We start from the raw sequence: 27,410 nt of genomic DNA on the forward strand, positions 1-27,410 counted from the left end.
TTCTACAAATCCAAATCACTTGAAATTTTGAGTGTTCTTTAAAAAAAGAAAATTTATTAAAAAATATCAAAACATATGTAAAAATTATATTGACCAAAATACCTCAAAAATTTCAAGGGCATTTTGATCATTTTATTGTTTTTGAATTATTTTTTTAACATTTTTATTAGGTGCTCCTTGATGAGAGAAATGAACGTCTAAAATTTTATGTGATTTAGATATATATTAAAAATATTAAAGTTATATTAAGAAATGAGGTCGTGACCGTCATATCGACCCATATTCCATCTAGATCATTGAACAAAATATTGTAGCTATCAGCTAGTGGGCTAACATAATCTTTTCCCATTACTCAAAATATCAGTGTAAATTCTCTCTGGCTAGCATTTAGGATGCCCTTCAACAACTATCTTTTATTTGTATTTGTAGAGCGCCCTTGATGCGTTAGGTCTCAATTTATCATTTCAAAAAATGACGTTTTACATCAAAATATACATTTATCACAAGGGAAACGATCATGTGGGAGGCTCTATGCAGAAGGAATTTGTCACACCCCAAGAATTTACAGTACTGTTATTCCTGAAATGTGGCAGACAAGACATATATATATATCTATTGATAGAACAAATTTACAGTGGCGAGGTCTTACAAAGTAAATAAAAGAAAGTTTAAATAAAACTACAATATCTTCCCAAAGTTGATCTTGACAAGGACACAAATGAAACCGCAGTTATCCTGAAAAATGTTTACCATAGTTTGATGAGTTTGGCTACTCAGTAAGTGATCATCATAATCCTAAAAATAATCATGGTTGAAAGATATCAATATTTTCCAAAATGAGATCTATTAACAGAAATACATTAACAGGTTCACTTTAAAAAAAATGCATAATTAAGTATAATCCGAATAATTGAAATGCACATAACACTTTAACGCGTCAATGCATAATTCAAAGAATTTCACAAAATACCCTACTGGCGTCCCAAGTAGGACACCTATATACCCCATCAGCGTCCTGATAGGTCCACTTAATCCCTATCGGCGTCCCAGATAGGTCCACTTAATCCCTGTAGGTCCACTTATACCTCACCGGCGTACCGGATGAGTCCACTTAATCCCTACCGGCGTCCCGGGTAGGTCCACTTATACCTCACCGGCGAACCGGAGAGTCCACTTGCATACTTAAATTATTTCTAAATCTCTTTAAACATTCGAAAGCAGCAAATATCATGTACTCAACATATCACTGAAATCACTAATATGAATTTCACTTAAACCATTAATAACAGTCACTTTCAATAACATTTCAATCAATCAAATATTTTGGGCTCAAATTTAGAAAGGTAGCAAATCGTAAAGACATTCTAGCATAATTGCCAATCTAATATGTATAGGAAAACTCTTATAGAAATTCAAGAATACGGAATTATCACAATTTATGGGATATCAATTCACAAATAAACATTTCACAATAATACTATAATCAATTGCAAAAATGTCAATTTTTAAATAATACGGCAGTCATTTGCACATGAATTTTACAATGTCTAAATATTCAAAACAGTAGAAAGAAATATCACAATTTTACTAAAAGCAGAAATATCACATTTATTTCTAACAATAGACAAGAAAAATAAATAAATTTATTTTTCTAATTTACAGCATTCAAAATTTATAACATAGATAAAATATCACAATTTTTATTAAAAAGATTATTTTTCAAGATAATGAGGTCACGTGCGCATAAAATTTATCGCGCCTAAAATTCATGATAATAAGCAGAAATAATTATTTCATTTCATTTTTAAAGAGAATGGATTATTTTTCGAGACAATGAGGTCACTTATACATAAAACTGATAAAATAAAGATCCTAGACGGAAATATCACTATTTATTAAAAATAGACTATTTTTCAGGAAGACGATGTCACTTACACACAAAACTTATAAAATAAATATCCTGAACGAAAATATCACTATTTATTAAAAACAGACTATTTTTCAGAAAGACGATGTCACTTACACACAAAACTTATAAAATAAATATAATGAACGAAAATATCACTATTTATTAAAAACAGACTATTTTTCAGAAAGACGATGTCACTTACACACAAAACTTATAAAATAAATATCCTGAACGAAAATATCACTATTTATTAAAAACAGACTATTTTTCAGAAAGACGATGTCACTTACACACAAAACTTATAAAATAAAGATCCTGGACGGAAATATCACTATTTATTAAAAACAGACTATTTTTCAGGAAGACGATGTCACTTACACACAAAACTTATAAAATAAAGATCCTGGACGAAAATATCACTATTTATTAAAAATAGACTATTTTTCAGGAAGACGATATCACTTACACACAAAACTTATAAAATAAAGATCCTGGACGGAAATATCACTATTTATTAAAAACAGACTATTTTTCAGGAAAACGATGTCACTTACCCACAATTATTTGAGAGGGAGCTTCCAATAAAAAATTTCGATTCGAGAGAGAAGTTCACTGTGTTTCGACCAGAGAGAGAGATCTCAAAATTTTGTTTTAGGGTGGGAGTGCTCACATCCCCTATTTAAATTCTTATAACGTATTATTATATTGTTTTCTTACGCTCTACCTCATACCTGAGGTGTCGCGTTAAAAGCAGACTTTTATCGTACGAAAACCACGTCCGCTAAAGGACGCTGCCAGCTGCAAGCAGCAGGAGGCAAAAGCGGGCAAAGGAAAAAGTAAAGGCAAAGCAAAAGTTAATTCAAAGCAAAAGTTTTTAAAAACAGTGATGGTCCCCAAGGACCATCATACTCAAACGGAACATCACCTATTTATAAGCATATTTTCTCCTTTTTTTTTTTTTTTTTTTAATTTTAGGATTGTTACAGAATTACGCGCTAATCTATGCAAGAGCCCTATGAATAGATATATGAATGGACTCATGGCACACGGCTGCTGAAAGTGACGAGTGCTACAATATGACGTCTTGAGTAAAGAGTTCAAGACTCTCACTATAGATCTCGATCTCTCTCTCTATCAATGGATAGCTCAATGATCCACTTATCAGTACTTCAATTTCCATTGAACCACCCATCACCTTGGATCCATGACATTGTAGGATTGCAAGAAAGGCAAGCTGGCCTCAAACCTACCATTCGACAGTTTCTTAAATGTGCCACTACCGTCGCACTTCCACAAAAATGCACGAGAATTCTCAATATCACATACCATGGTCCGCAGGGAACATACTGTTCATGATTCCCTTGGGTCAAGGATGTACTTAGGAATATCTTTTTGATTTAAAATTTAGATATCTACTTGAGAATCACTAGATGATTAGTTGCAAAAAAATACAAAAATAGATTTTGAGTTTCCAAACACTTAGAACAAACAATCGAAAAATTCAATAGCCCATATTTGATGTTCTGATCTTGATTTTTTCAAGCATTCACATTCTGATTTACTTATTTATTTATTTATTTTGAAGTTGGCTACTAGGCGAAAGAGATACCTGCTAAAGAGATATCAATGTTTGGGTCGGAAATATTCAACTAAAAATACTCGAGCTTAGGGTGTTTTACCCAAAGTACCAAGTGGACAGTGTACACCCGTAGGGAATCGTTTCACCTCTTTTGTTGCGCGACTTCAAGACAATCACTCAAAAATGTCATCCGCAACTAACTCCATTTTCCATGAACCCCATATGCACAATTAAAGTCATCATTTTGATTGTTTATTTATTAAAAATCAACTTCTTGTGAGATTCTTTATCTACCTTTGTATAGGTATTGAGGGTGTAATAGTAGCTAGAGGTTAAAGAAAATATATTTGAGATTTTGGAGCTAGTTTTTAGAATAACTCTTCTCCTTCCAGTAAAGGAAAATTGTTTCATGCGGGCTGGACCGCATTTCTACATATGCGGTCCAGTCTATATATGCGGTCTAGACAATGTAAAGCATCCATCTTAAAGATGGATTCAAGTAGGTGTTCCATCTAAAAATAATGAAAAGTAACGGTCTAAATGTTTTCTTACTAAAATTATTATTTTTAGTTTTTAAAATTTATTTATTTTTTCATATTCATGATCTCCATGTTAAAGATTACATGTCCTTAAAAATTAAGTATTAAAATCCATCTCAAAAATAGATTTATTAAGAGGCCCGCATTTCTACAAATGTGGGCTCGGCCGCATACAAACCGGGTCCTTCAATAATATTAGTATAGTTTTGTTGTTCAGCTATTTCATTTAATCTTAATCTTTTAGTAATATTTCCAACTGGTACTGCTAGAACATTATTTTCTTAATTTATAACTAATGTTTCTACAGTCGGATGTACCACTTCTATGAATGTATTAGTCATGTAAGCTTTTAGATATGGACCCGGTTTCTATGCGCCCAGCCTGCATTTTGTAAAAATGCGGGCTTGATAATAAATATATATTTTAAATAGAATTTGACTCTAATTTTTAGAGAATATATAATACTTAACAAGGAGATCATGAATATGAATAAACAAAAAGAAAATTGAAAATTAGAAATAATAATTATATTAAAAAATATTTGGACCAATAGTTACATTTGTTTTTGGATAGACCGCCTATTTGCATCCATCTTTAAGATGGATGCTTTATACCTCTGGACCGCATTTCTACGGTTTCATGCAGTCCAGCCCACATGAAACAATTTTCCTTTAGATATTTATGAACAGTATTAATCTTTAAATATAAACATTCTAAGTGTCTATTTTCAAACCAGTCAAAGAAATACATATGACTCTAAATTTTCTTTAACAAATAAGTAATTTGTTTTTTCATCTTTATAAAAGGCTGAAAAAATATGTATTTTTTATTTATTAGGTTTTGAATAAAAAAATTTCAAAATATATTATTTTGTGTTTCAAATTCTTGCTTTTCGAATTCTTCCATCATAACATTAATAATATGTATACAGCATAACCTACTCCTATAGGACTTTGAGTTATGTTACTGCGTGAACATTATTCTAAAATATATTTTCTTGAAGGTTCAAGCCTTAGGGGATTTTTTCTAAAAGAGATTTCGACAATGGCGTCCTTGTAATTGTTTAATAAATTATATTTCAAATTTTTGTGACTGTTTTTCTTTAATATATATAGTAGCTAGTATTCGATTGCCTTTTTTTTTTTCTTTTTTTCTTTTTTTCTGGCAATCGGACTTCATTACATCCATTTTATTTAGGGGTTGATAGTTTATAACTAGTCTTGGTACTCCTCGCCCAAGTTCAGTTGCTTTCTCCACATAGAATATTGCACATATCCAAGGAGATTTAATTTTCCTTATTAATTTTTCTTCGAAAAATCTTCAATTTCTTTTCGACAAATTTCTAGATATCGTTGGTTCATTTGTAGAGGTCCGGCTTTAGTAGAAATTTTTTATTCAAAAACAACCTTCTGCCAAAAAGCACTTGGGAGATTTGAACATGTCTTTTAGTAATAATTCTTTAAATTCTTCTATCTTCTTTAAATTATCAACTTTCCCCAGTCACTAATTTATTCGCTTTCGGTCGATTGTCATTCGTAATTCATTTATAAATTTTGTTTTAGTGTTAATTGAATTTTAAAGGAATTCCTACCAAGATGGCGGATCCAGTCGTAGGTGCCTCTACATGAGCTTCGGGTGGCCAAATATAAACCGGTACCATAGGCACTTTGATGGAGAAAGGAGCGAAAGAAGCAATCCATAGAAAGATTTGGCGCCGCTCACTCAATTCTGTGGTTCATGATATTTGTGAATTAGGTTTAGGCAAGGAGTGCACGAAGGAGTTAAATAAGGAGTTAAACCAATTCTTGTGATTGATTCTCTTTAGCCTTTTCAGGACTGCTCGTAATAAGGTGCGTTAAAGAAGATTTGTAGAGATACATCTTGTGAATAAGCTTTTTTGGAACCAAAAAAAGGCCAAATGGCGCCTAGGTGGCCGCATAGGGGGGTTGCCCAACGTCTGGGAGCCTGCCCAGGTTTCTGGGTGGCCTAGGTTGAATAACAAGGGTGGGAGGTGTCCAAAAAGTAGTTTTAGGTCCAAATTATGTATAAAAAATACAAATTGAGGTATTTTAAATATTGCTTTTATGCTTAATCAATCCGAACTCCAAAGACAAAACACAAACTAAAGCATATGAAATATGAACAATTAGTTAATAACACATTAAGAAAAATAAGAAAATATAATTCAACATACAAACTCTGTACTAGACATAACACAGTCCATAACTCCGCCCATAAACTCAATAGTCCATACCATTATCAAGATTACCATCCCATTTCATTGTCCATACTCTATAGAGTCCACACACATCAGCGGAGGAAAAAGAAAAAAAGAAAGAATTACCTGATCGATCTAACAAAAATGCAAAAAATATGCATTTTTTCTTGTTTTTATCACTCTAAAATGTAAAAAAAAGGCGCCCTCCCAGGGCTAGGCACTGGGCGCCCAATGACCTCGTTCACAGAAGCGTCACCTAGGCTTGAGTGATTCGCCCCGGCCCCCATGGCCCACCGAGGCTGTCGCCTAGGCGCTAGGTGGGCAGCCTTTTGAATATATGTCTTGAAGTTCATTAATTTTTTATATTCTGGGTTTTTCATAGAAGTTAAAAGGTTACTTGAGATTCTCCTATCTTTTTCATCCACTGTCTAATATCATAGTTAGAAATGACATAATACATAGACATTCATTTCATAAATGGACATTTGATCATTTGTATTTAGTATTTATTTTGTTCAAATTTGTACTATATAGTTTTTAATCACTTTTTTCTAATACAACTTAAATCTGCATCAAAATCTATTAGAGCAGTAGATTGAGAAATAAAATCGCCTATTTAATAATTACTGATGAACGCCATCTTTGTACTTTAAATTGTTGTATTGATTAAGTAAATCGTCTTCTTCTACGTTCCAAGCATAAGGTTTCTCTTTTTCTTCTTTCCTTTTATATTTGTTGTTTTCAAGAGTTCCATTCTTTATCTCTCTAATCTCTGGTTTAGTTCCATTTATTTCTTATTTTAATTCACTTGGGGAAAGTTCTTTTTCTTCTTTCCTTTTATAGTTGTTGTTTTCAAGATTTCTTATAAATCATAAAATTGTTTGTCTTCATTTGGTGGGTTTAAATTTTAAAGGATTGTATACAATGAGATCATTTACCTTTAATACAAAGTGGCCACAATTATTTACAATCATCTAATGTGAAATTTGATAGCTTTAATGTGTCATAAAGTTCGAAAAAAAAAATTTTGAAGTTTGAGCTTGATCAATAGAATAAATTCAACCATTCAAAATCACATCCAATTGTCAAGGTTAATTGTGACCACCTTATATCAAAAGTACATAGTTTCATTCTATATTTTTTCAATTTCTAAAATATTTTTTTAAAGATTTTAATTTTTCATTTTCTTCAAAGTCTCCTCAGTTTTTGAAGAGCTTTGTTCGGTGGTTAAAACATTTATACAAGAACATTGAACATCGATGACAGTATACTTCACTCTTTAAGTGGTTTCTTGATTCTGGCGCTTCGAATCACATGACAGGAGATCCTGCTACCTTTTCACTTTCATATTCTGATGAACTCAACTCTGTGGTATCGGATTCCTCTACTTGGCTCTTCATTTGTCAAATCATTTTGAATATTATTATTTTATCTTTTACTTTGGTTGTATCTATTAGCATAATGTCCTTTTTTACATTTACAGCACCTAAGAGTCTTCTTTTTATTTTCGAGTTTTGATGAAGACTTCTTAGATCTAGATTCTTTATTTTTCTTCTTATGGGATTTTTTAAAGTAATTTTCATGCTTATATTTTTTTGCGATTTCTATCTTAGAGTAGGTTAGTATCCATCCCAAATCGATAGTAGAAATAACCCATTTCTCTTTTATGTATGCATTCCTTTTAATTTGTCTATCTTGATTTCATTGCATAACATTAACTCTATATCGATTCTTTGTGTAATATTCTCCATATTTCAAGTCCGCGTATGTTTGCTCTTTCTTCGTGAAGATAAAATCTCACCTTTTCAACAAAAGATTTAGGAAGTCCAGACACGAATCTTGATCTACAATCTTCTAATTGTAAAACTCTAGTTATATAAAGAAAAATCTACAAAGAGACCATTTACTTTTAACACAAGGAGATCACAATTATTTTTATCCATTAGATTTTAAATCAGATGGTTGGTTATGAGTGTGTTATTGATTAGACTAAAAGGTTTTTTAAATAAATAAAAAAAAAATTTCGAACTTGGTAATACACCTCAAGCCCACCCAATTGACATCTAACAGCTAGTAACCATTGCAAACTCTTCGTAACAAAAATAAATGGTCTCATAAGATACAATCCCGTTATATAAACATTTTTACACTATCTATATTATGATATAGATTTATATTAGAGTAAAATATTGATGGACTATCTGAATATCAAATACTCGATGTCAGCCATAATATGAGTATCAGCTCAAATGCTAGGATAATAAAAGGCAAAAGTGATCATAGTAAAGATTATGATAGCTAAATTTTCTAGTCAACTTAAAGGTTGGCGGAATCATTATCTAACAAGGCAGATAAATCACTCATATTAACCCATTTTGCATCAGATGCTAATGTCATCCAACTCAAGCATCTAGGTGACTACCCCAATTTTCCACAAACCCCCAAAACTCAATTGGTGTCATCATTCTATTTTCAGTATTCCTAATATTAGAATGAGAGAATATAGCATACACCGCAAAGTATAAGCACACCAGTGATGTATGGCATAAGTTGCACCATGGGGGCACTACCATTCGCTACCCTGTCATGGATTCACCGCAAAGTATAAGCACACCAGTGATATATAGCATAAGTTGCACCATGGGGGCACTACCATTCGCTACCCTGTCATGGATTCACTGTAGTTCCCAATGACAAACAATGTAGTGTGAATCTCAACCATCCATTAAGGAGAAACTGATGGCAGTGTACCATACACTGCACTATATGATGTATGATATTTCCTATCGAAACACCTATTCATTGCATACTGATCCAGTGACCACGCACACCAGTGATGTATGGTATAAGTTGCACCACGAGGGCACCACCATTCGCTACCGTCATGGATTAACTGTAGTTCCCAATAACAAACAATGTACTGTTAATCGCAACCATCCATTATGGAGAAGCTATGGCGGTGTACCATACACTGCACTATGCTGGTGTATGATGTAATTTCCTATTGAAGCACCTATTCATTGCATACTGATCCAGTGACCAAGACGGGGAAACATGGCCATGCAAGGCTTAATAGAATAAAAAGTCGCACAGGTCACATTCAATGGCAGTACATTCATAATATATACATTGATCATATACCTCAATGAGATATCAGGGAAACAGTTGTACATTGACAGTTTGTCATAAAGAGCAAGATATTTACTCATACAAATTACAATAGCTTTTTTATGTCTACAAATATCCAAGTAGAGACTTCACAACTTAACAATCTCAACATTAAGTGAAAATCCATCCACTCTAAAAGGGATAAAGAAACAAAGCCTTACATTTCAGCTTGTAAACTCATCATACCTCAACCAACTGAGCCTTCAAGCTTCAAACTCATTAGTTGGTTCACTTCAGCTGAAAATTCTAGCGGAAGCTCGTTGAAGACATCCCTACAAAAGCCCCCAATTATGGCGGCAACGGCCTTCTCATGGTCGATGCCTCTCTGCTGAAAGTAAAATAGTTGGTCCTCCCCAATTTTGGAGGTGCTAGCTTCATGTTCCACACGAGCAGTGGGATTCATAACCTGACATATAACATTAAAGCAAATTGAACTGACAAATCAGTAAATTCCATATGGATTTGAAAGTACACCCCAACCAAATAGACAAAGGTATATAGCACTCCAAAGTGACATAAACAATTTGTCATCAATTATGGAGAGATGAAATTAAGTGTACCTGGTGAATATCCATCATGGGGAAGGGATGGTAGTGACCCTTTTTAGTTAGGTCTGGTTTGACAAAACCCACATTCAGGCCCCTGAATCTGATATGCACACTGGGCCTGGGCCTAAACTCCAGGCCAGCTGGTTGGTCCAAGCTTGGCCAACCTAGGGCCAAGGGTCAATGGCCTGGCCCAAGTTTATTTTTTTCTTTGTTCTCCCTTTATTCTTTTTATCTTTTTGCTCTGAAGGCACTTTTAACATACATTTTAAATGTTTAAAGAGCGGAGTGGATGGGATTCAAACCTTTAGAATGGTGACTAACATATATTATAACCCCAATCCACTAGTCGTATATTATTTTACCTGCAAAATGTATACTAGATATACTATTCAAATGCTTTCTATATATAAATACATATTATTTTTGTGGTAGTTTTTTTATAATATATATGTATGTATGTATGTATGTGTGTGTGTGTGTATATATTACAAAAACTATCACAAAAATAATAAACACAAAACTCGATTTCTCTTCCTTGCATATAAAACACAATCTCTCTCTCTCTCTCTCTCTCTCTCTCTCTCTCTCTCTCTCTCACACACACACACACAAAAAAAAAACAATGTCTCTCTTCCAATCGTAAACTAGCTCTCTTTCTAACCCACAAACCAAGCTCTCTCTCTCTCTCACCCTAAACCACAAACCTAGCTCTCCTTTTTTTACACGAAGCCAACCCTACACTCTCTCCCTCCCCCACCGCCCCCGAGCCACCCCCAAAAAACACACACACACACAAATAGGGTAGGTATGGACAGGCCTGGCCGTCTGATGGCCACATATTTGTGTGTGGGTAGAAAGAGAGAGTAGGGCTTTGGATGGAGAGAAATAAGATAACATCTCCCTGTACCTAAGCGCAAAAACCATGGCCTCTCTCTCCATGATTCATCGGCATAGATTCTACTAATCCAATGAGAGGGGGTTGTGAGAGATAATGAGATATTAAGACTTTAGTGGGAGAAATAGTAAGAGAAAAACGAGTAGATCTGGCTTTGTGAAGAGAGCTAGATTAATAGGCGGCAAGAGATAGGGAGCATTGAGAGAGAGAGAGAGAGAGAGAGAGTTTGGCTTTGTGTAGAAATGAGAGAGAGAGAGTTTGGCTTTGTGTAGAAATGAGAGAGTTTGGCTTTGTGCAGAAAAAAGAGAGAGAGAGAGACTAACAGAATTGACTGTGGGGGGGGGGAGAGAGGGATAGACAGTAGCAACCTTGGCTTTGAGCAATGTGAGAGAGAGAGAGAGAGATGAGGTTTCTGGGTCAGCAGAGAGGACGAGCGAAGAGCAAGACTTTTAGGTTTGAGAGAGAAAACTTTTAGGTTTGAGAGAGAAAGAAAGAGAGCTAGGCTTGTGGCACAGGGGAGAGAGAGAGAGGGAAATGGGGTTTAATGTGTAAAAGAGAACGAGTGAGAGAGAGACAGAGATTGTAATACATACATATATGTAACAACAAAGTGTTTTAAAAACTAAGACCAGAGTAAAGAACAGGTCACCCATTAGGGCCAGTTCTCGAAGGCAAATTTGCATTGAAAGGGGGGTGAGAACGTGAGGAGTCCAGGAAGTCTTTAGAACTGGAGCGGTATCCCACCGGTTTCAAGCCGGCTAACAGCTTTAAAACACTGATTACATCTATTGATGTAAATAATATACAACTAATGGACTTTAATGTTTAGTGGGTATGTATGCTAATCATCATTATCAGGTTCAAATCCCACCTCATCCATTCTTTAAAGTTTTTATTCTATTACAAAATCTGTACCTAGGGCAAGTCTCTACGGTCCCTAGCCAATTGTAGCCAATTTAAGCCCAGCCCATTGCCAAGCTTATTTTATAGTAATGTAACCATAAAATATTGCTGTATGATGAAATTTCCCCAGATATGATTCCAACTTCCAACTTAAAGATGCATGAATTATATAGAATGAGAATCCACATAAGAGAGACAACAATAGGCGCCCACACCTGCTTAGGCACCCGCCTTTACACGAATCCTATTCCGCTATTCTACCTTATCAAGGACTATACCCTCAATTAGACCATAGGTCACCATCTCCTTTCACTACTTCCATCCATAGTTGTTTGAGGTGAGAGAGGGTTCAAGAGCGGGAGCAGTTGGGGAAACACCGAACTGCCATAAGGAGGAAGCTCCTAGAGTTAGGATCAACATCCATACATCAATAAATTAAGGAGTCTAATCCTAGGATACCTGGGAACTAGATGCCATGTCAATGGAATTGAGGTTTCGACTTGGAGGGATCTAAGCTTCACCGCACATAAAACGAGATCAATTATTAGTATATGACAAAATTAGGATCGAGCCAATGCCTGCTTGATCCATTGTCATACATCTTCCCTTATTACCAATGCTATAGTTATAATACTCCAATTTACTACAATAACACAATTTAATAATATCATCAATTGGCTAACTATGGTCTAATAAGGGTGAGGACCTTAAACTTTCCCTTAATTTGTCCCTAGCCCGGGTAAAGGAGGTGGGTTGTGTTAGGTATGCAGCCAGTGTAAAACTTTGCCACATCTCATAACAAGATTCATATATCCGACCCCAAATAATTCGGATAAGGCTTGGATGATGATGGTAATGAAATTGGCTTACTATGATACTAAACTATAGGCTTTTAATACCATATTTCTAGTATACAGTTTAACATATTCTAAAGAAATAAATCTATAATACCAAGTACAGACGCAGCAATCCAATGAATAGTATAGCTCCTCTGCTTGGAGGGAACCTACAAGCATGCAAACCAAGATCACAGTTTATAGGGAGATAGATTCCTATTTCTATAAACCCAGCCCCCTCTAAGATTCCTTGAGGAAATGAGAGATCGAGTTCCTAAGGTGAGATGTGGCCTTATCCCCAAGGTTCCCATAATTACATTTCCATACATGTCCTTTTGACCTTCCCTCCCTTAATTTTCTATATTTCCATAAAATTAAAGAACAATATGATTTTATTTCTAATTTTTTACTCTATTTTAGAAAAAATATTGAATGTAAAAATTTTGGAGATTAATTTGTTATTTGATTGGTTGTGCATGTGCATTGCCAGGCTCTCGAACAGTAATAATAGAAAAGAATTAGAGAACAAACATTTAGAATTTCAACAGAAACAAGAAGCTGCTCTCAATGCATCCAAGAAGATGAGCTGGTTCAATTATTCTTCAAGAAAACCACACAAATTTCTCAGGCAACTTTTCTGGTCTGGTCCGACAGTCAGCCAAACCCATAAGCATGGCAATATTACTTGAAATTGAAAGTAAAATTGCTCCATGGTTATTTGGAATGCATTTTTCAATAACTATGGATTTCTATTTCTGGTTTTTAAAAGTCATGCAACTAAGACTAACAATAAGGATATTTGCCTCGTACAAGTCTTTAATAGCTCAAATCCACCAATCACACTACAGTAAGAAAAGAAGAATAAAGAATAAATCAGATTCAATTTGATCTTATGAACTTGAGTGATTTATGAAGATTATAAAGTAGAAATGCCAGAACATTTAAATGATGAAACAGGAGATACACCAATACCTGCATATCCCACATCATTTTCAGATAAAGGCGGCATCAAATTAAGCCGATAGTTCACAAATAGCAAGTCCTCTCAAAGCAACATAAAAAAGATCATAGTTATGTCAAGTTTAATCACTGTTACATGTGCACGTGTCGAGAGAGAGAGAGAGAGAGAGAGAGAGAGAGAGAGAGAGGAAAGTTGATAATCATAACAATTAATAGGGAAAGGAAATGATAGTTAAATAAAAGACACTCACTTCTTTAGAGGAGACTAATCAATTGAGGAAAGTTGACAATCATAACAAAAACAGGGAAAGGAAATGTAAATAGTTAAATAACAGGCGGTTACTTCTTTAATAGGTAATGGGGATTTGAGCATACAACTCAAAATTGCAACTACAAGTGCCCTTCCAATTGGGCTATGGCTCAAACCTAGACTCGAATAGAAACATCTTCATTATCACCATCATCATCATTATCTGAGCCTTATCCCAACTATTTGGGATCAGCTAATGAATCTTGTTCCGTCATTCCACTTTATCAAAGCCCATGCCCTTAGTCAAACCATAACTGACTATATCTCTTCTCACAACTTTTATCCATATCTTTTTGGGCCTTCCCTTTGCCTTTTTAGAACCCCTTCCACTTGAACCAAATCATCCCTCCTAACCAGTATTGTTCTAGGTCGTTGTTGCACATGGCCAGATCACCTAAGTCTACTTTCCCTCATCTTATTGCCTATTGGAGCTGCCCCTAAGTTTCCTCATATGTACCCATTCCGATTTCTATCACTTTCTTGTTTTGCCACTCATCCATCTCAACATCCTCATCTCAACCCCGCCATGGCCGGTCTCAAGCCCGGATGAGAAAGGAGGAGGGTTGTAATAGGTTGGCAGCCAGCATAAACATCACTACCATGAATGGAAACATCTTCTCAAACCCAAATACAAAGGATGCCACTAGTGAGAAAAAAACATAAGAGATTCACTTGGTCAAGTTCAAGGTTATAAAATGAGTTAAGCTTTAACAACACAAATTAAAAACATAACCAGGGGTGGCAATAGGTTGGGTTGGCTCCAGGTCGACCCCAAACCAAACCCGACCCGACCCAACTAGGTATAACATGGACCCGGACCCAGGTCAAGTCCAAGACATTTTGACCCGGCCTAACCCACCAGTGGGTTGTCCAATCCAGATATAAAAAATATATTTTATATAATATATATTTCATATATTTTATACTCAACTAGGACCCGGTCCCAACCCGATGGAGTCCAAGCCGGACCAGGATCCGGCCCGACCTTGGTCGGGTCGGGCCACTTGGACCTGGACCCAACCTGTTGGGGCCAACGCTAGACCCACTAGGTCAACCAGAACCAATTGCCACCCTTAAACATAATCAAAGATGCATCAGCAAGTCTAAGAACACCAGAGAATTCTAAAGAGGATATTGTGAAGAGTCTCACAATGACAGAAAAAACTACACCCAATAAAACTCACCAAATATAGTAATATATCACAATTAGGATCCCTATAAAGATGGCCTTTTCAAGTTGTTACTTATTCCTTTCCCATAAGAACTCTATCCACCATCACCAATAAGATGGTTTCATGTGCCAATCAATTCTCATAAGAGTAACATACACATAGGCTTGGTAAATCATCTTATTCTCATGGACTGGAGAAACACATGTGACCCTAGAAACTAGATATGGACCCCTCATTTTTTAGAAATCCACCCAACTCTGCCATGTAAATCACGGTGGCCATAAAAACAGAATAGGTTAACGGTTTGGCCATAAGAACAGAATAGGTTAACGGTTTGGCCAGACAATGCCGAGCAGATTATTGGAAAGGTGATGGCTGAATTGCCACCTATCGAATAATTCACACAAAAGAATAATTCCATAACCATTGGCTCCAGTCCCGCTGAAAACATGTGATCCTAGAAAGCCAAGAAGTAAAAATAAAAAAAATGTAGCGTGGTCAAGAACCTTTGCGTGTTATTTTCTTTTTGGATTTTGATAAGGTGCTTCATCTCTTGTTTTCTTTTTGGCAAATTACTGGATAGAGTAAGACCTAACAACAAACAAATCCTAAGCATTACAATACTCGACAAAAGGACATAAGAGATGCAATTTTAAACAGTTGTTTTAAAAGCGTTTGCCATCTTGTAGATGGCCCCACAAGGAGGACATCTGTCTACACTATACAAACATAAGAAACGATAATTGAGTTCAAGAAATGGAACCATTTAAGCAGAGGACAAAGTAATCAAGTTAAAATGGGAAGTTGCATAGAGAAAGAGACAATGGCCCTTCACATACATGAAACTCAAGGGCACGGGCACATTAGCTGTCAGATTCACAACACAAACAACAATAGTCTTTTATTTTGGGAAGTTTATAGAAAATTCTGTTTTCTTTCATTACTTAAAAATACTCCCCTTTATTTCATATTTTACACTCGAGTCCCACTTTTCTAGAGCATATGGTGTATTTGAATTTTATCTCTTTCTCTATCTGTTGGATTAAGCTCAAATTTGGTATATACATACCTCTCACCATCACACATATGTAAAAAATTCCAAACAAAATGTTGAAAGAAATATAACTACCAAAATACCCCTGAATATTGCAGGGGTATTTTGATCATTATTATTCTTGAATTATTCCTGTTACATTTTTTTGAGTTATTTTAGCCATTGGAACACATATGTCACCATGCCTTTTTTTTGGGCAAAAAGGTCATATTCCATAGAAACAAGGAAGTCCACATTTTTTGTTGGTTACTCATTGAGAAAAGGCATCTCTCAATTTTAAATTTTTAATAAACTAAGCATAACAACAGTATACGATACAAAAAGCCTATAGATAGTAAATTAATTTAAAAAAAGATTATGTAAGCCAGTCGGTTTGTACCATAAGCCACTTTGAAAAGTGGAGGTCATATTGACAAAAAATTTGCACACATTTAGATCTCATCTAGTTCATCAAAAAAAAGTTCAATTCGCACAGGAAAATGAGGGAAAAGGAGTGGACCATCTCCATTGAACATAGGCTGTTGATTTGGTCGACAGCAGATCTAGGCCTTCAAGAACTAAAAACCAATTTTTTCAAATCAAAGATATGCAAAATTTCTACTAAAAAGAACCCTCTAGCTATTTGTCCCTTAAATCATTTCTAAGCAACTTTTTTTCCTAGGGCAAGTTTTCTCCCACATTGCTTTAGTCAAGCTCCTCAAGGTCAATATATCATTCATAGATGATTTACGCCAAAATATTAACTGATTTTACTTGACAATTGATCGGATCCTCAACAAGTACTAACCTGAGTTTGGAAACTTTGAATATCTTGCAGCAATATCTGTCAATTAATTTTTAATGTAATTTTCCTAAGATAAAGAAATTTCTGTATCACAAGTAACTAATGTGCTCATGAACCCATGGCAAGTTCAGCAAGAAAAAAATCAACATTTCATCAAGTAATGACTTGTGAACTGTTCAATGGAAATCCCACCAGAATGGAGATTATTATAAACTTGGGGGGAAAAGAAAGAACAAATACAAAAAGCAAAGGACATTCCATTTACACAAGAAGTGGTATCTGGATTCATAGATCATTGTAACATGGAGGTATACCTGAGAAATGCCAAAAGATGGTGATGTCAATAAATTATGACAAGGTCGGGCCTAAGAGATTGAGTAGAGCAATCAATATTCATAATTGAATCCTATATACGACAAAGGATGAGAAATGCATCACATGAAAGCATTCCCAATTTGCCAAACTTGAGGCTCAGCTCTTACTTTCAATCATATTCAACTTCAAATTCTAATTCATGGACAACAAACATTAAAGAATAAGGCTCAAGTTATGTAAGAGAACTCATGCACCTAAAAGCAGCATATATCCCATAGAGTAAAAAATTGGTCAATATGATATGTTAGTTGCAAGTGAATGTGTGCCCAAGACAAAAAATTGTTATGTTAGAAGGAAAGCATCAAAATTGTAGGCTCCTAGCTGATTTATGGCAGCCCATACCTTTTCTAAAGATGCTTACGCACAATTTTTTTCAAATTTCAGAGTTACCAGCAATATGCCATGAATTTTCATTTTATCACATACTACAACCATCAAAAACAAAATAATCTCACACAATATATGATTAAGAAAACAAGATGCATTAAACAACACCAATAAACAGGATGAAAGCATCACAAACAAGCATAGCATCCAAGAAAATATGCACCAGAGCAAGATAAAGCAACGCATAGCAAAAGCAATGACTTAAAACACCACATGATAAAGTACGGACAACAAATGAAGTCTTACCTGCATGTAAGGATAAGTATTCGCTGCCGCATTATCACCAATCAACATAGAATCACACTGAGAGAAATTCCTTGCATTCTGAGCATGCGGCCGAACCTCAACCAAACCCCTATAACAATTCCTTGACTTTCCTGCTGATATACCTTTTGAAACAATCCTACTCCTTGTATTTGTCCCAAGATGAATCATTTTAGTTCCAGTATCAGCCTGTTGACAATTGTTTGTTAAAGCAACCGAGTAAAACTCACCAACCGAATTCTTTCCCCTCAAAACAACACTTGGGTATTTCCAAGTAATTGCTGATCCAGTCTCCACTTGAGTCCACGAAATTTTTGAATTATCGCCATCGCATAAACCCCTCTTTGTAACAAAATTATATATCCCTCCCCTTCCTTCTTCATCACCAGCATACCAATTTTGTACAGTTGAATACTTAATCTCAGCACCCTCTGCACAAAAAAGCTCAACAACAGCTGCATGTAACTGATTTTTATCATAAGAAGGAGCAGTGCACCCCTCTAAGTACCCAACAAAGCTTCTCTCATCAGCCACAATTAGGGTTCTTTCAAATTGTCCAGTTTCTAATGCGTTAATTCGAAAATAGGTTGATATATCCATGGGTGAAACGGTATCTTTTGGGATGTAACAAAAAGACCCATCACTAAAAACAGCTGAATTTAGAGCTGAGTAAAAGTTATCAGAAGGAGGGACAACTTTGCCTAAATATTTCCTAACTAAATCTGGGTACTCTCTAATGGCCTCTGAAATTGAGCAAAAGATGACCCCTGCTGCCTCTAAGGTCTTTCTATGAGTGGTAGCGATGGATACACTGTCAAAAACTGCATCAACTGCAACATTTGCCAATCGTTTTTGCTCAGTTAAAGGAATCCCTAATTTTTGAAAGGTTTCTAAAAGCTGGGGATCAACCTCATCTAAACTCTTCTTCTTTGCCTGCTGTTTTGGCTCTGAATAGTAGCACATATCTTGGAAATTTATTGGAGGGTACTGGTTATCTGACCATTTGGGTTCAGTCATCTTTAACCATTGATTAAAGGCATTTAGTCTGAATGCAAGCATCCAATCCGGCTCGTTCTTTCGGGCTGAGATTAACCTTATTGTCTCTTCAGAGAGGCCCTTTGGGATCGAAAAAGATTCGATATCAGATCTAAAGCCCCATTTGTATTCCCTTTGTAATAACTTCTGAATTGCATCTTTAGAACTAGGGTTACCTTTGGACGCATCCCTCTCTAGAACAGTGGTTTCAGAGACCTCTGCAGCTTCAGCTCTCAGCTTGAGAAGGCGAGGGGCTTTCCACCGTCTGGTAGGGAACAACTTGCAGAGATACGTCGTCCTTGAGAGAGAATTGCTGGGATGAAGCCATAGACTGGTTCTTTCTGAGTGGTTTTGGAGAGAGAAATTAGCTGAATTGCCTGTCACAACAGAAGCCATGGGTTTCAACCATAAGCGAACTGCTTACAGAGAGAAAAAGAGAGAACGGAGCAATTGCAGAGCTGTACCGCTCTTATATGGTAGAGAGAGAGAGAGAGAGAGAGAGAGAGAGAGAGTAATTGCAGAGGGTGCACCGCTCTGATATGGTGGAGAGAGAGAGTTGAGATCCCTTCGCTGTTTAGATGTGGATTGAAGAGAGAAATGGAGAAGGTTTCGTGCATGAGATGGGAAGCCGAGAGAAAGTTAAAAAAAAAAAAATTGTTGTGGATATTCGGCCTTTCATTTAAGCCGCTGAGAAAATAAATGAAAATATATTTGGTGGGAATTTGGTTCTCGAGATTCCGGCATTTGGATTTTCCTCAACTTACTGGTAATACTGTAGCCTACAGTAATACTAATACATGTACGGACCCGGTTTCTATAAGGCGAAGCCTTTATATGTAGAAAATAAATCTATTTTGTAGATAGATTTTAAGACTTAATTTGATATGTAATATCTAATCATAAATATGAAAAAAATAAATAAATTTTTAAAACTAAAAATCATAATTCTCGTAAGAAAATATTTGGACCATTAGGCTCCATTATTTTTAGATCGAACACCTGCTTGCATACATCTTTAAGATAGGTACTTTACACTTTTTGGACCGCATATGTAGAAATGTTGTCTAGCTTGCATGAAACAATTTGCCTACATGTAATGGCGAATAAGTCGGTTAACAGTTAAAACTGAAAATTTACAACTTGAAAAAGCCGGGAACTGTATATGTGGTGGTGCATGAACCTGTTCACCATCCCCTAAGGATGAATTTTATGAGAAATTTATATGATGAGATTATTTATTTTTATCTAAGAAGGCAACCATTGTCAACCGGTGGATGTAAAATTTGATGGATAGTAACGTGTCACTAATTGAGCTCAAAGTCCAAAAACAATTCTATGAAAAGGGACCAAAGGATTGAGAAATCGAGAATGGTCTTGGGTTGGGAAGGTAAAAAGTTCAAAACAAATAAAGTAGGTCCGACAAGCCTTCATCAATTATCTACGAAAAGATGTTGGATACTAACCTAAGAGCAAGGGTGATCCGAAGGCAACTTAAATTAAGGACTCCCTACCACCTAGGGAGCAGGCAAGATTGTCACATTACCAAATGAATGTGAAGGAGCCTTTACTTGATCCTAGGGCAACATGCCACATGCATATACTACTAGCAAAAGGAAAAAGTTTATATAGAGCCAAGGCTCTAAACAATCAAATTTGAGCTTACCTAAAAAATTTTACTAGAAGAGGTTGTTTTGATGCCCAAATATCTTCAAATTGATCATCTTGACATCACGATGTATGGACATGAGAAAAAAATAAATTCCAAGTTTTAGAAATAGTGTATTTTGTAACGCATTTTTGGACTGTCAATTTTCAAGATTTTCAAGTTTTCATAGATCTTTCGATCTACACTATTTTTGAAGCTTTAAACTTTATAAATAAACATAAAAATATATTTTAAGGGTATAACAAATATTTTCAGTATTGAAACTACATTTCTCAACACCATTTGAAGGTAGGCTCTAATTTGATTGTTTAGAGCCTAGGTTCTATACAAACCGCACCCTTAGCAAAAAAAAGTAAAAAAATCGTTAGGCTCAACATCCTAAATGAACTCTGTGTAGCAGGGAAAACAAGAGAAATAAAAAATTAAAAATTTCACCCAATAAATATCCGAAAGGGACACTAGGCCAAAAAGAAAGAAAGAGAGATAAAAAGATAATAAAAGAAAAAAAAATAAAATAAAATAGGTGTCTCTCTCTGCACTTCTTGCTCTTTACAATCTCTCTTTCATCTAAGATATACTCTCACTCTCTTCTCCAAATCGGCCTAGTGCAAAGCTATCAAGAGGCATTTAGCCCAAGGGGTCATGAGACGGATTTTCTGTATGCAAATACGAAAGACCTCAACCATGTAGACTTCAAAGTTAATAGCGGATGAACAAAATTGGAAGTCTAAAAAGATCATCCCAAATACTAAGGCACTTTCTAATATTTTTCAATGTATGGTTTATTTGAAACCCCGAGGAACATTTCTTTTGGATTTCAACATGATGAATGGGATCTTAAAATAAGAAATTACTTAATGATTCCCCGTCCCAAGATCCCAGCTCTTGCTTGCTCAACTCATGAAAATCAATTAATAAAATCAAAAGGGCAAGATAAGGAGCAAATTGTTTTTCCTAAATTTAACTTTAGAATTAGGCCTTGGATAGATAAAAAAGGTTCCCAAATATATAAAAAGAAAAGTAAAATAAAAATAATTTTTTTAAAAAAATATCCACCAAATTTAGCATAAGTGGTTTTACAAAACATTACCAAACCCTTCTAAAAAATACATCAAAACACTCATTTTTCACAAATTTTAAAAAATAAAGTTTTCATAATTTTCAATGTCAATTTTAAGTTCCAAACCATTTCGGAATCCTCCGAATGCTTGAACAAAAGTCAATCAAAAATGAATCGTGGAGAGAGAGGTATAGGAAAACCAAAGAAAAATATTTCCTAGATCATCCCAGATAAATCCCCCCCTTAGCTTATAACTATAGAAAGCTATAAAAACCATGGGTATAATGGAAAGTTAATTAGCCTTTTTTTTTTTTCCATACCATCTAAAACTATTTTTTAAACTTTTTAATTCAAGTAAAAGACGTGGGCTAAAGTGAATCGGCAATGGCTAACCATCACCTCTAAACATGGGCAATTTAAGGGTCAGGTGAATCAGCAATGGTTTACCATCACCTCAAAGTGTTGGCAGTTAAAAGCCTCAATAACTAAACTCCTAATTTAGGGGATTTTTTCTTGTCTATAGGCCACTTCTGGATTATTCCATTGACCTTTTGGCACACGAAACCCTAATCCCAGACCCTATGTCACAGTCCAGTAAAACATTAGAAAAACTAAACTCATCCAAAGCTAGAAGAAAACATCCTTCTAGCCTTAGAGCCCTATCCTAATATTCCTAGGCATCACTCTTCTTAAAGTCCAAGAAGACTTCCAGATCAACAATTCACCCTTCCTGTCTAATCCAAACCCCAACTCTGGGTGTCGGGCCCAAGGGCCTTGCTTCCTATGTATTGTTCTTTCCCATTGTTTATCTTCTACATTTTTTTTTTTTATCATTTGCTTCGGGGTAATAATAATTTTGTGTGTGAATGCTTAGGCTTTGAGCACATCACCCCAATTAATTTTGGTTTTTTTTTTTTTTTTTATATTCATTATTTGCCCAAATACCCTTCAAAACAACATAATCATAGCTAGAAGTTAACGTTTGGATCTTCGATGCGTCATGAAGAACATTGTGTATCATTTAGGTGCTGCAAATACAAAACAATTGAGGAATTTTCTTTGTAATAAAAAAAAAGGGAATTGGTTGAAGAACATTGTGTATCATTTAGGTGCTGCAAATACAAAACAATTGAGGAATTTTCTTTGTAATAAAAAAAAAGGGAATTGGTTTTTGGAGGTGGGCATTCCTCTTATTTTGAAAGATAATTCTTTGGGAAATACATCATGCATCTTGATTTGAAAGGAGAAAATGCACACATAAAGTTTATCTTTTATTAGTTTCACCATTCAACGCTCCTATTAAAAAATGCAAGTTATATTGTTTGGGCTTTTTAGGTGGGATAAATTTAAGGCTTTGAATCCTTGATCTCCCTCACCCAAAGTACTTTGCCTTTCACTACATAAGTCTAGTTTAGCCGGTTTAACGTTTTTGAGACAAACTTCAATGGTGAATGATACCATTATATCTAACAATTAGTGGATGACATTTTCCATTTGTTCTTAATAAAATTTTGTACTCTTGTCAAAAAAAAAAAAAAAAAAAAAAGAAGCTTAAGCGGACTTATTCAATGCTCATATTCTTCGTTAAATTAAGTAGCGGAAGGGCGTCATTGAAAAATGAATTTAACTCGCGCCTTTATTCTAATGTGGAATGAAGGCAAAATAAACTTTATAAATGATTCTGTCAATGGATTTATTGTTATTATTATTGGGCAGTTCAACTATAGGAATCGAACTTGAGATGCAATACTATTGATCGTCAGTTGCTAACCGTTCGAGCCCAAACTCGATTTCTAAAAGGATTAACCAACTTCATTTGATTTTATTGGGACAAACTTCAAGGATTTGAATCCCTGACCCAAACTTATATGTCTACCTCTAAGCCAAAGCATTAAGGATGGCAAATAAATGTTATGAATAACAAATTAAATATCGTATGTAAAGGCATCATAAAATGAAATTTGACATCCAAAACATCCTCAATATGAAAAGTATATAATATTTTTTGGACAATGAGATGGTTTTGACTTGCAAAAATACTCTCAATTGCCAATCTTAACACGTTTAGTGGAAGTATGGATATCTTAACTATAATAATTAATAGCCATTATCTGGAAATAGCTATCGCGTGTTTTTTCTCATACAAAACCTCACAATAAAGGGAGTAAGAAGCATTAGCTAATATAAGTTAGGGTGCGGATTGTATAGGGCCGAGGCTCCAAACAATCAAAGCAAAGGGCACCTTCAAATAGTATCGAGAAATGTAGTTTTCATACTGAAATCTTTGTGATAGCTTTAAAATTTATTTTTATCTCTAATTATAAAATTTAAAGCTTAAAAAATAGTGTAGATTGAGCGAATCTATGAAAACTTGAAATTGATGGTCCAAAAATATATTACAAAATACATTATTTTCAAAACTTGAAATCCATTTTTTTTCTCATGCCCATGCATTATGAGGTCGAGATGGTCAATTTGAGGATTTTTTTCTAGTGAAATTTTTGAGGTGCACCTTAATTTGATTTTTTAGAGCCTCGCACTTAAATAAACTTTTTCCATTAAGTAAGGAATAAGGTTAAGACACATGATATTGAAATAAATGAGGACGTTATAGTGATAGAGAAGATATGGTAAGGTTTCTTAAAGTTAGTGTATGATATGGGATATATTAATAATAACCTTCTAGTGCATCTGGTCGAGTCTGGACACACCCATCTTCAGGTCCCAAAGCTTTAGCTTCATTGATCTCGCAAAGATGAAGCATATCGGAGTAAGACCATATCGTACAGCCAAAATGGTCTCGAAGGAGGCCACCATAACCAGATCACCGCCCCCTAATACTACCATCAAAGTTAAGTTTGAACCAGCCCCCAGGAGTCTTCGTCCAAACCCAACAAAACATAAAGTGACTCTTCTTTAGAAATAAAAATGTTTGAAATGTGAAAAGAATAGTAGGCTAGGTACCGCAGTCAGCATGAAATATGCATAGGCCCAAGTCACATGGTTCTCTGAATAATAGTAGGCAGAGTGGGGAAGTCTCTAGCTCGACCTTCAAAGGTTCTTAGATTTCTCTCTTTCCAAAGATTATAGAGAGAGATCGCAATAGTAATTCTCTAGAGATTGATACTCAAGGACGCAAAAGGATGGCTCCACATCTGTTGTAATAAAATATGGATATCATGTGGCCAAGGTCCATGCCAGTTGGACAGACCAGCAAGCCAATCCCCAAGTCTGCCGCAAATGTGCACTTGAGGAAGATACGATCCACCGTCTCTTCATCCTCTTTGCAGAAAAGGCAAACATTAGTGTTAATCATGCCCCTCCTCTGGAGCTGGTCCATTGTAAATAGTCTCCTATAAGCGAGAAGTCAAAGGAAAGACTTAACTCGAAGAGGCACTTTATAATTCTATAATTTGGGCAAATGATATTTGTCCTCAATGTACTTGTCCCTTCTCACCACATCATATAACGAGCAAGTAGAGAATAAACCATTCAGTTCTAAACTCCAAATGAGTCTTTCTGGTTTCCTCGGATAGAAGCAACTACTATACAAAGTCGTGAGCAAAGTAGCCTATTGCTTAGCTACCGAGAAATCTACCCTTCTCATGGAAAGGATGACATTCAACATTAGCTGACTATCCACAAAGGAGATCATGTTGGTTACAATCTCTTGTTTTCTGGTCGATCTTCTATATACATCTGGATAAACTAGTTTCAAAAGGTACTCCTCAAGCCATTTAGTATGCCAAAACATGGTCATGCATTCATCACTGATGAGCGCCCTATTGTAGGTGAGAAAGAGAGGCCTCATACCTTGGATACCTTGCCAAACAACAGACATGTTAATAGATCTCAGGCGTCGTCTCACGAAAGGATTGTCAAGATCTTGGCCATATTTACCAAGAACAACCTTAGTCCAGAGCTGATCTCCATGCATAGAGAGTCTCCACCACCACTTTGTAAGTAAAGACTCATTGATTGCCCTGAGTGCGTATACCTAGTGCCTCTTCACTCTTTTATAGGCATATTGAATCCCATTTTACCAATTGAAACTTCTTCTTATTTTGGGATCCACTCCATAGGAAGTTATCTATTAATGCTTCAATTTTTGCAATTACTGCAGCTGGTGCCTGAAAAAGAGAGAGATAATATATAAGAAGGTCAGACAAATGACATCAATTAGAAAAGTTCTACCTCCAAAAAACAACAACCTTGCCTTCCAGCCATCTAGTTTCATTCGAGCCCTCTGAATGAGAGGATCCCAAAGTGACCTTGGAGTTCTACCATTAAGAAATGGCGGACCTAAGTACTTGGTGGGAAAGCATTCAACCCCATAATCAAGCCAGCTGGCCCAGTTTGCAACCTCAGAGGAAGAACAACTAATCTCAATAATGTTTGATTTATCCATGTTGATATGAGCCCCTAAAATGAACTCATAAAGCTTAAGAAACAACCAAATATTCTGCACATTTGTATATGTCCCTTCTATAAGAATCGGTGTGTCATCTACATACTGCAAATGACTAATCATAATGTCATTGGGCCAAGCTCGAAGGCCCTTAATCATCTTCATGTCTACCAACCCTTGTAGCATTTTGCTAAAAGCCTCAACAACTAAGGTAAACAGCAAAGGAGATAAGGGGTCACCTTGTTTAAGACCTCTGGTGGCTCTGAAGTAGCCATTCGCTTTCCCATTAATCAACACATAGAAATGTGCAAAGGAAAGACAATCCATAATCCACTTCCTCCATCTCACACTAAAACACATAAGATCCATAATCTTATTGAAGTAATCCCACTCCACCTTATCATAGGCCTTTTCAAAATCTAACTTAAGCAATAGACCTTTATAGCACAGCAAATCAGCGGTATGGATAGTTTCTTACGCCAACAAAATACCATCCATAATAAACTGGTCTTTAATGAAGGTTGTTTGAGGGCCTTCAATCACCTCATTAATTACCAAGCGTAGGTGATTAGCAATCACCTTGGTCAATGTTTGGTATAGGCCTGAAAGCAAGCTAATGAGCCAAATATCTCGGAGTGAATTAATGGAACTCTTTTTGGGAATCAGAGAAATAAAAGTAAAGTTAATAACATTGCACACAATCCCGTCAAAATAAAACTGATTAGCCCAGCACATAATATCGAACTTAATCAAATCCCAGAATTCTTGGAAAAAAGCCAGAGGGAAGCCATTCGGGTCAAGGGCCTTATCACTAAGCATACCAAAGACAACTTTTCTGACTTCTTCAATAGTGAACTCACTTTCGCAGCTCAACACCAATTCCTAAGACAGAGCCTTTAAAGGAACATTCCGAAAGTCAAATTGTAGTCTCTATTTAGAGGAAAAGGCGTGTTTGAAGTGATTCACAATGACTTCATTAACAGCTGTAGGATTTTCTATGTCAGAATCCTAAATAAGTAAAGCTAGTCAGACAGTTAGATCTAAGCCTCGAATTGGCAGTGGCATGAAAATAACTAATGTGCCTATTCATCTCCTACAAAGTCAGAGAGATTTTGGACCTAAATATTGGAGGTCGATAATCGCAACCACCATGATTATGAATCTAAATAAAAAGTATTGTTGCACATCATTTTTGACGTACTTGTATCCTCGGGGCGAATAAGGAGAAAGTTGGTAGTAACCTGGTTCTACCGGTGTGCCCAAGATATCGCTAGACCAAGGGAATATTGTAGCAATAAGCCTAAAATTAGGCGACCTTTGAAAAAGTGACAGAATGGCCT

The 27,410-nt window shown here is 35.5% G+C and overlaps 1 protein-coding gene across 1 annotated transcript; it reads right to left on the reverse strand.

The window, feature by feature from the left end:
- Positions 1-9,349: 9,349 nt before the first annotated feature.
- On the reverse strand, positions 9,350-19,598 carry ABCI8 (ATP binding cassette protein 1). Its single transcript, XM_006854531.4, has 2 exons — positions 17,884-19,598; positions 9,350-9,819 (listed from the first exon to the last, which is right to left on the reverse strand). Exons 1-2 carry the CDS (start codon positions 19,330-19,332, stop codon positions 9,601-9,603), a joined length of 1,668 nt encoding a protein of 555 aa, XP_006854593.1. The 5' UTR covers positions 19,333-19,598; the 3' UTR covers positions 9,350-9,600.
- Positions 19,599-27,410: the final 7,812 nt, after the last annotated feature.

This window comes from Amborella trichopoda, chromosome 11 (genome assembly GCF_054954075.1).
Source record: "Amborella trichopoda isolate Santa Cruz 75 chromosome 11, AtrichopodaSantaCruz75HAP2 v2.0, whole genome shotgun sequence".
Taxonomy (NCBI): domain Eukaryota; kingdom Viridiplantae; phylum Streptophyta; class Magnoliopsida; order Amborellales; family Amborellaceae; genus Amborella; species Amborella trichopoda.